This window comes from Syngnathus scovelli, chromosome 1 (assembly GCF_024217435.2).
Source record: "Syngnathus scovelli strain Florida chromosome 1, RoL_Ssco_1.2, whole genome shotgun sequence".
NCBI classification, from domain to species: domain Eukaryota; kingdom Metazoa; phylum Chordata; class Actinopteri; order Syngnathiformes; family Syngnathidae; genus Syngnathus; species Syngnathus scovelli.
In genome coordinates, this window is record NC_090847.1 from 7,096,367 (window position 1) to 7,107,095 (window position 10,729).

Sequence of the window (10,729 nt, forward strand, 5' to 3'; positions counted from 1 at the left end):
TGCCTAAATAATATAAGAAAAATAGTGGAAGAAAAAAGTGGTAAACTTTATGAAGATATTTGTAGCTCTGTTGTTCACAAATTATGAAGATTATATGCCAGTGAATGTTGCGATATTACCTGTCTGTGTAATTCTCTTTGTTGTACGTTTAGTTTGATAGTTTTCTAAAATTGATGGATAGATGGACATGCAAAAAGAATAGCAATGACATGAGCATTTCAGCTGACGTTAAAACACAACATACAACAGACATACGAGACACTGTCATTTTGTGTGTGCGTGCGTGTGTGTGTGTGTGTGTGTGTGTGTGTGTGTGTGTGTGTGTGTGTGTGTGTGTGTGTGTGTGTGTGTGTGTGTGTGTGTGTGTGTGTGTGTGTGTGTGTGTGTGTGTGTGTGTGAATGGGCGGGTTACAACAATCAAGAGGGCTTCCTGTCCCAGTTGTAATCTTCTTACAGATTTACTGCAGATGAGTATTTGGGCATGACATTAATGTGTGGACTAAATCTTCTTGGTCAAGATATCCCATGTGGGATAGCTCACCTCAGTGTATGAGAGATTTAAAATCCATGCAGTGAGGTCAGCAAATTGGAACTAATCATGACTCATGGCAATTCTTAAGTGGGCAAAGAAGCCTTATCTTTCTCATCAGTGCAGCAAGCTAAAAAGTTTCAATATGTCGAATTTTCCTCTCTATAGCCAATGTGACGTGAGGTAAGAGAGACAGAACATTGGCCATAATTTATTTATCAGCAGGTAAATTGATTCATAATTGATATTCTGACAAATTTAACAGGATCACTGAGGTTTATTAATTGATTGAATCAGATTAATGGGAAATCTGTTCTTTTGGGTAGCATGCAATAGAGTTAATGTGACCAAGCAGGTTAGACTTTATGTTTTGTTTAATTGGTAAAAGACAATCCTACCAAATATTTCATACATATTATATTCCGCCCACAGGTTCTGGATTAAGGAAATCAAAAACCAGAACTTTTGAGAATTATTATTATCATAATTACTATTATTATTAATTATATATATTTTATTATTATTATTTTATCGAACATATCAGTTCAGATCAGCAGTAGTTAATCAATTAATTTCTGCCAATCAGAAGTATCCTTTTTTGCAATAACAAACTAATCTGACAGCACCCTTGTTTTTTTTTCTCTTTAATATCACCAACCTAAATTACCTTGTAGTGACGCCAATTTAAAAAAAAAATGGAATCGCTAAATTGTCAACCCATTGTCAACAATCTGTAAAGTAAAATTGTTGAAGAGTATTGTGTTCGGTAGTCCATGTATCATACATTAAGATTTTTACCACTTCACTCTTATTTCATTGTGCTTTATGACTTGGTGAATACAGCAGTGACACATTTTCTGGGATCTAAACACATTAACAAACTTTAAGTCAATGAATCATAGAAGAGCAACAAATTAACTCAGTCTGTTTATGTTTCCATGTCCCCTTTAATCTGTTTCTCTTTAAATTGTAACTGGGAGCCTCTAAAGACCAGTTATTCAACAAAGAAGTCATAAACCCTCTGAAATTGTGTTTTCATTGATATGAATGCTAATAGACAATTTTTGAATGTGTTTTTTAATTTCGTTTGTTCTGGATAAGACCTCTTCATATTCTCATGAGAACATGATGATCCAAACTATTCCATCTCATGTGAAAAAGGCCATGTGTCACATTCACATGACATCACCAAGCAACAACAGAGTGACTAATTTCCTGTAGTAAATATTATTGCATTGCAAATTATGTCATTTGTTTGACCATGACAATTCGGTTGATCTGTGTGGATTTAGAAACGAACCTCCTGCCTGCCAAAAATTCATTTGATGATATGAAAAGCAAGCGGTTGCATTAGCTCACTTCCTGTCATGACACATTTTAAACTACTTTTACATGGTGTTAATTAAAACTGCTTTCAAGTTCACTTTGCAACACTGAAAGTGGCAAATGTCAATGTGGCGTCAAACTGTAAAAGCAGCACAAAGGAGGAAACGCGTAAGAAACAAAGCAGTCCTTTGGTTCTTGATGTGTCTGTCAGGATTTGCACCCGAGCGTTTTACCTCATGTCAACATCATGTTGACACTTTCTCAGCCCACATAGACGACAATGCTTTAATCTCTCAACCTGACTATTGACAGACTTGAAAAAAAAAACCTGTCCTAACGACTTTCTCACGCATACATGCAAACAAATGCACAGGAAGTTCAAGGGACACAAACAGCTGGTGGTCTTTGGGCAGGCGGGCAGGGGCTGCGCATATGTCGCCCATGTCTGTGGCAAACCCGGCCACTGGTGAGGTCATGGATGAGCATTTTCCACAGAGGCGTCAACACTACTGATGCTCTGGCTCAAAAGCTCTTTCCATGGCAGGGTTTTAGGGACACTTTATGCAAGATTGTTTACTTGAATGCACTTCAATCCCAGACTAGGAAAAGTGAATTGGACTACATAAACACAAAATGCTTTATGGAAATTCATGGAGTCCCAATCCACATAGATGAAGAAATCAGGAAAGTCGAGTTTCATTTTGAAGTGCTGGTGTCGAAAAAGACTATTGAAGATAGTTATTTCTAAAGTCTGTAAATGATTGATTAAACAGAGTACAGATGGCTGATTTTCTTAATTTCAGTCCCAAATGTGGACATATAAGGGCCCTACTTGTCAGTCTGCCTCGGGGCAGCTAAGGCTCTTACGTAGTTTACCAGCACCAGTGTGAGAATATGTGAGCGCATGAATATGTATCCACTGTAAAGCGTCTTTGAGTGTCAAGAAAAGGGCTTTGTAAATCTGATGCAATATTATTATTATTATTGTGGTAAAAAAATCATATTGTAATTCCTGACGGCCACTCACCGCATGCTTTTCCTCACCCAGCTCAAAAAGAAGGCAAAAGATCAAGGCTATATAGCATTTGAATTTTTTTTTCAGCTGGCATGATTTGAGGCAGCCTGTGTTAAATAATCCCTATGATTCCTTATAACTGAACTGCACTTATGAAATGGAGTGCACCGAATCAGGGTAAAACATAGCTACTATAATGTTATGCACAGCGACAACCGCATAGTGAAGTTTGCTGACGACACGACTCTGGTGGGTCTCATCACGAAGGGCGACGAGACTCGGTACAGGTCGGAAGTTGACCTTCTGACCACGTGGTGCAGGGACAACAACCTCCTGCTGAACGTCAATAAGACCAAGGAAATCATTGTTGACTTCCGGAAGGGTCACACATTACACTTGCCGCTGATCATCGACGGTGCTGTGGTGGAGAGGGTGAGCTGCACCAAGTTCCTGGGGGTGCACATCAGTGAGGACCTCTCCTGGTCCGCAAACACCTCGTCACTGGCAAAGAAAGCTCAGCGCCGCCTGTACTTCCTGCGGAAGCTCAGGCGTGCATGTGCTCCTCAGGCAGTCCTGTCTACATTCTACCGTGGCACCATTGAGAGCGTCCTCACCAGTTGCATCGCTGTCTGGGGTGGTAACTGCACTGAACAGAACTTGAAGGCCCTGCAGCACATAGTGAATACGGCTGGTAAGATTATCGGTGCTTCGCTCCCCTCCCTGAAGGACATTTACACCTCCCATCTCGCCCGCAAGGCAACCTCGATTGCCAGAGATGTGAGTCACCCGGCTCACTCTTTGTTTGACCTTCTGCCCTCTGGGAAGAGGTACAGGAGCCTGCGCTCCCACACCACCAGACTCGCCAACAGCTTCTTTCTCCAGGCTGTTAGGGCCCTGAACTCGTTACCCCCTTCTGCGTAGCGTGCGGCACTGTTGCGCTATTTTCGGGAATGTCTGCTGTACGCGCACTTGCTCATTTTTTTTTTTCTGCTCCTCTTATTTATTTATTTATTGTTGTGTTATTTATTCATTATTTATTCAGCACGCTTTTGTTATACTTGTTTACTTGTTTGTCTGTTGTGAGCCATGTCTTGTCACCGTGGGATAGGGGGGAACGAAATTTCGGTTTCTTTGTGTGTCTTTGGCATGTGGAGAAATTGACAATAAAGCTGACTTTGACTTTGAGTTTGAACGTTTAATGTCTTCTGCATACCACCAGTGGAAGCCTGCATACGACGGGTACTTTGGGAATATCTCCGCTAACGCTTCATAACTCAGCCTATCTATACGGTTTGGTGTTTGTATGTTTTGATTAATGCTGTGATTCAACCGGTCTCCAGCACTAATGAGTGCAGATGGCCGTTTTCTTCAAAGCCTCGAGGTCCAATCACTTTTTTTTTTCTCACAGTCCATTACAAGTCACAGCCAATGTTTTGGCTAATTTGCAAACCAAACATATTGCTTCCCCTTTCAGAGGCACCTTCATAAATACCCTGCACCCCCACCCGGGAACTAACCTCCCCCTCTACTGCCATTGGCATGTGAGAGCGGCGCACGACCGAGCGCTGAATGCTCTTTAGTAGTCACACTTTTCCCAAACGCCTTGCAGCTGCTCCTATTGAGGCTCCATAGGGAGGGCTCCTTCGCCAATTCTTAGGGCCTCCTGTCGTTGGGTCGGCTTCACGGAGATTCAAACAGAGGGGTGTGACCCCAACAATGGAGCACACCATGACATCATGCGTCTTCTGTGGGTAGAAAAAACAAAATGATAGGATTCCATTACATGAACAAAGAGAGGCAGTTGTGTGTGTGTGTGTGTGTGTGTGTGTGTGTGTGTGTGTGTGTGTGTGTGTGTGTGTGTGTGTGTGTGTGTGTGTGTGTGTGTGTGTGTGTATAGATGTATATATATGTATATATACATATATATACATATATATACAGTCACAATTTTCTGCAATTAATCGTGACTAATTTTGTATTTCTATTATCTACAAAGCTTGTAACAGCTATTTATTTACTTGAGGAAAATGTTGCAGTTCCTGTAAAACCATCAAACAGAGTATGTTTTATTTCAAAAACTGTTCCAGTAGCTTTGTTTGATTCCTGAATACCATTTTTCTCCTGTAAAACTTCAACTAAAGGATTAAAACTGACTCAGCTTCTCAGGCATCTTGGTATGACATTCGAGCGCACCTTTGAATTGCTCGGTTTCTGAGTGTGTTGTTTTAGTCTTATTATGTTGTGTCTGGCATGCTTTGGATTATGCATCCATAAGGCTGATTGTGGAGGATTAAGTAGCAACAGCACAATGAAAGGGTCATTTTTAAATGTACAAAGTGATTTTTCTTTTATTCAGTGGTATAAAAAACATTTATACATATGCAAAAATAGATACACTAGAGAAATATATTACTTTAGTTCAATAAATATGTCACATAGCAATCATTGCAGACTTCTTGTCCACCACAGGGTTTGCAGTACACAGTACAGAAACATGAGGTATTTAATGGTCACTTTCCCCATCACTTCAGGATCGTCACATCTAGCCATGGAATATTTGCATTCAAATTGGCCTCTTCTGACAAAGGGAATACATTCACTTGTTCTTCAAAGAAGCAGTAACTTGTCAGCATAGGTTAATAATTGGATCCCTTAACTAGGAAGCAAAATATAGACATCTGGGAGGTCAACATTCCCGAGACTATGTTAGCTCTCTGATTCGTCAATACATTACTTTGATTATCAAAAGCATTTGCCTTCATGTAGCAGAATCCTTTCACATACATCCAACAATACTACTTGTTGGTAGCTGCTACATCTCCCCTTAAATTGACGCTGAGATACAAGGTTAAAGCATCAAATGCACATTTAGTGCAGTGATACCAGCACCACTGTTTAAGAGTCAACACTTATGTTCTTGTTGTTGCTTTCATCCCATTATCAGTCAACAGCTAGGAGAGGTAGTGATGGGACTGTGGAGGAAGGAGAGCTGACTGGCAGACGAGTGCACTGGGATGGACACCGGGAAATTGAATACAGTGCCGCCGTTGCCGATGGCCGGACTTCCGGCCTCCGACGAGCAGGTGGAGGAAGCGAGCACCTGCGACTCAAACTGGAGGAGCTGCCCCATGAAGCTGAAGTTGGGCGAGATGATGCTGCGGCGCTGCTTCACAAACTCAAAGGCCTCGTCAAGTTTGACGCGGTTGGTGCGCATGAGGTAGGCGAGGCAGATGGTGGCTGAACGGGAGATGCCTGCTTGACAGTGGACGAACACGCGACCGCCGTTGTTGCGAACTGAATCTGCACAGAGAGAAGAGGCGGCAAAATTAGCACATTGCGATATGGCCGTTTATGCATGAAAAACACACTCTGGCACTCACAGTTGCTATTTAAAACCCATTAAGATACGGGAGCATGGTTAATGGGGCTACAGGGGTGTTTGCAAGTGGGGGTCATCCCTAAAAGGGGGTGGGCCATGTACACAAAGAAGGGGAACAAACCCCCCACCGGGCATATTGATCTGAGAGGAAAGCCACCAGAGAGCGAGGAGAAGTCGCCTTTTGTTTAGACACAACAAAAGGACGGCGCGGAGCCAAACCGAACCCACTGTTGCCACGGCCTGGCAACTCATTTCAAAAGAAGTGTGTTTGTGTGGGGGCTTTTGTACAATTGAGGGGTGATGTAACCGAGGTTTGCTGAGCCAGCTGGTCAGTTTTTGGAGGGAACATTTTCAAATTTAAAACCATGACTGAAGTAGCCAGAGGAGCTTCTTTTTGTCCACTCATTTTTCCCATAACAGAGCATGAAAGCAGTGTCACAAAAAAAAATGCTCACCGATAAAGTCAATGGCCTCGTTGAACCAGGAACTGATATCCGCTTTGTGGTTGTCCTCCACAGGGATGCTCTTGTACAAAAATGAGTCTTCAAAGTGGTTGGGGCAGTTAGCGGACACATTTATCAGGGCAGTGATCCCCAGCATATCCAGCATGTCTTTTCGGGACGCATGGTAAGCGCTACCGAGGTACAGGAAGGGCAAGATCTCCACGGGACCTCCCTAAGAAGAAGACATGTAAACAATCAGTCAGTGTGGTAGAAGGTAAACGCTTTGCTGCAATTGTGTTGAAGGAAAAGACACCAACCTGGTCATAAAGTGGTGTGTTGCATGGACTGCAGCTCAGGTCTGCGCTTCCTGGGTGGCTGGAGCTCAGAGGTAGACTGAGCCCTTGGGAGGGAGAAGGCTTGGTGCACATATCTGGATACTCTTTGAAAAATGCGTCAAATCCACCTGAGGACCAAAATAAAATAAAAACGCGTTGTAATCGCATAACCAAAAAGGGGAACAACTGCTTTGTAACAGAGAAGCGGGGGTCTATTTCTGAATTGTTTACAGCAGCACCAGCAGGGATGGTGACAGCTGAAAACCACATTTGTTGCCACGCACGCACGCACACACACACGCACGCACGCGCACACGCACGCGCGCACACACACACACACACACACACACACACACACACACACACACACACACAACAAATGTAAGTGAGACAACACTTTTATTACCTTTAAGTATGAAGACACTTGCGCCACAGGGGTCCCGGCAGAGGGCCGCCACAGCCAGCATCAAAGTCCCGTCTTTTTTGGCTTGGCTTAAATCACAACTGTGATCGTCCAGAAGCACCACCGACTGGTACTCGCCAGACAGGAGCCGGCTCCTGGTGTCCTCGTTGGGGACAATGTGCTCGAGTCCTAGGCCTCCCCTGGCTCGTCTTCGCACGATGGTGCTGAAGCGGACGTTGGTGGAGGCCGCGATGTGGGAGCCGTTGAAGGATAGAAAAGAGCGGCAGTCCAGCACCAGGCAGCCCGGAGCGTCGGCCTCCAACAGACCATGGAGGGACGCACAGTCGATGGTGGGCACCTCCATTATGACCATAGTAGGGCGACGGGAAAGAAAAGTTAAATCCAAATACATATAGCTTAAAGCTTGAGAAGCGCTTCTGGTTGTAGTGTCCTCTTTGTTCCGATTAAAAAAAATATATACAACAATCTTGAGACGACAAAAAAGTAACTTTAAGTGCTGGTTGAGTCTTCTTGAGTGTATCCGCAATTGCGAGTTCTTCTTTCCTGTATTGACTGTAACCTCAGTCGTGTCGAAGTGACTGTGGAAAAACCGTTAAAGCACTTTCTTTATATACGTCCACAGCTTGTGCATGCGAGGCCACTGACGTCAGGAGCCCGCCCTTACTGGCGTACAGCCAGACTGCATGACGTCAAAGGCACGCGCCCGCTGTGTGGTAAACTACACGAGCGCGCTCACGTTTTAAGAACATTTTGGTCCGAGACACGTAATCAGCGTCTGCCTTCATTACCCAGCTCTCCCATCTCAGCTCGGGCACGTACAATGCGAATGGGGGGCAATTTTTTCTCCTCAACTTTGAAGTGTTTCTCAGAGATGGAGAAAAATTGACTCCGAGCTTTTGTTTTATTTGTTTAGTTTTTTCCAAATGCTGTATTCTGGTAAAAAACAAAACAACATATATACCTTTACTAAAGTGAAAAAGTAGACTGAAATATACCGAAGTACAAAAAGGTGTTTTGTTTGTTTGTTTTTTTACAGTGAATTATATAAAAATTTTAAAAGCAGTTTGAGATTTATGCACCAATGACGAGCAAGTGTTACCTCATGCTTTTATGCTATCAAAGCAATGTTTTCCCTTTTACGCTATCAAAGCAATAATAGATGGATATTAAGTTAATTTCCAGGTTAATTCCCACCACAGGCATTGACTCCCCTAAGCAGTTTATGTTTAGTCATTTTAATCACATATTGGTGACATCACCTCATACAGTCATTTTTAGTGACTCTTCAAAAACAAACACTGGTGAATGAATAGACGTGTTGTGTAATGTTAGTTTAACTCGGGTATTGCTTTTACACATTCATCTGTGTATAAATAATTGTGTTGAAATGTTTTGCATTTAAGACAGTCCCTACAGTCTACATCATGTTGATTTAAAGCATGCTATACATGTATTGATTTTTATTTGAGATTACATAGTCAACAATTTTTTTCAACAATCTCTGGCTTTTTATGAATTTTTTTATGTGACTAGATGAAATAATTATGTCTTGCAAATACTGTAGATACTCAGACATTTTCAAACTGAAAATTGCTAGTGGGCCTCTTGAACTATTGTTTTTCTTTTGTTTTGTTAATCACTCATGCCATCCCGTCAATGGTTGTACAGTGATACAGTGTTACCATCCATACTCCAGTAAATGAGGAATTTGACGAATTTTCCATGATGTTATCGTACAACTACATTTCTGTTTTGCCTCTTGACCTGAGGGTTGACAAATAAGAAAATAATATGTAAATATCTGGCACGGGGGCCATAAACATTTATTCTCTGTTTTTAATTAGTCAGAGGTACATAATGTTCAATGCCCCGAGAGTAAAGGCAAACCATAAAAGTTAATCACTGTATAGAAATCTTAAGTCCAGTAAATTTCCACATGCTGAGTACCAAAACACGGGTCTTCCAGGAAGACAGATGGAGATGTTTTCGACCGGTCACTTGTGACTTAATTGAAACAAGAGAATGTAACATTTTTGTCCAGATTTTTTTACCCCACATTAATGACAGTCACTCAGAGATACCCATTTGATTTGCTGCTTTGCTGACTCATAATGTGACGTGCTGTCTAACTCATCATAAGAAACAGGAGTGTCATTGTTGACAACAGGCAGAGGGTGTATTTGACTTGAAGCTACGCAGGGTAAACACCAGAGTGTTTTTTTGTTATTGTTGTACATTGACTCCCCTCCAGTGTGCCTTTTGAGTTTCAGATCAACCTGCCTCACCAGTAAAAAATCCATAAATCTGGTGCTTTTGAACCAATTCAATCTTTTGAAAAGATTTGCTTAAATAAGGGCTATGACATCATTGTCACTACAGAGAAACCAGAGCAGGGCTATCAACTTTCCAAATCCACATCTATGCCAGTTTTAATTAGGTAAAAGAAAGGATAATGGGATGTGTATGAGAAAGAGGGTGAGGGGTGAATGGGAAACCAAAAGGCCAGAAACGTAACTATTCACAAGAGAGTGCAAAAACTCTCCAGCCGGTTTTACCTCACGCTTCTGTGAGATGAGTCAACAGTGAACCAAATGCAAAAGAGTGGGAATGTATCTGGGGGAGGAGGGGCTGGAGACAGTCTGTATCAAAACATTTTGTCCTAAAAGAATGAATGTCTTCCGCCAAGTCATGATCAGTTGAGTGAGCAAAAAATGAACCCTGTTACTGACCAGCAAAAGAGGTGTGAAGTGTTAAGTACATAAGAAACAGTCCAGTACTTTGAGACACAGTACAACACAAATCAGAAAAGTTGAAATTTAGTTAATCTTTGCAAAATATTCCCCTACAATAACAATAAACCCATGACTTTAGACAACCTGGAAATAGAGCCAATCTTCCAATGCCAATAATTACAATCTTCCGTGTTTTCTTCCAGAAAGGGAAGTGAAACAGACAACACTTGCTGTCATCTTGACTCGTTTACTGTCATTGTCACCATAGACCAGCCACTGAGCAATCATGGGAAAACACATCGCTTATGTCCAAAAACTGACACATATTCTGACAAGAATGCGTTTATTTCCGAAACAGCTAATAAAAGGGGGAAAAAGAGTGAGAGATCACACAGAATTAACCAATGAAATAATGATACATCGATGACATTACTCACAAATATACATTTATTTCTTGTAAGAATCTGTGCCTGTTTAAGGAAATTTATTTATTTATTTATTCAAGGAACGATATATATATATATATATATATATATATATATATAT

At 41.7% G+C, this 10,729-nt stretch overlaps 1 protein-coding gene across 1 annotated transcript; it reads right to left on the reverse strand.

Annotated features, from left to right (window-relative positions):
* Nucleotides 1–5,190: 5,190 nt before the first annotated feature.
* dusp1 (dual specificity phosphatase 1) lies at nucleotides 5,191–8,072 on the reverse strand. The gene is made up of 4 exons (XM_049733309.2): nucleotides 7,434–8,072; nucleotides 7,010–7,155; nucleotides 6,705–6,924; nucleotides 5,191–6,170 (listed from the first exon to the last, which is right to left on the reverse strand). The coding sequence occupies exons 1-4, from the start codon at nucleotides 7,840–7,842 to the stop codon at nucleotides 5,815–5,817; spliced, it is 1,131 nt and encodes a 376-aa protein (XP_049589266.1). The 5' UTR covers nucleotides 7,843–8,072; the 3' UTR covers nucleotides 5,191–5,814.
* Nucleotides 8,073–10,729: the final 2,657 nt, after the last annotated feature.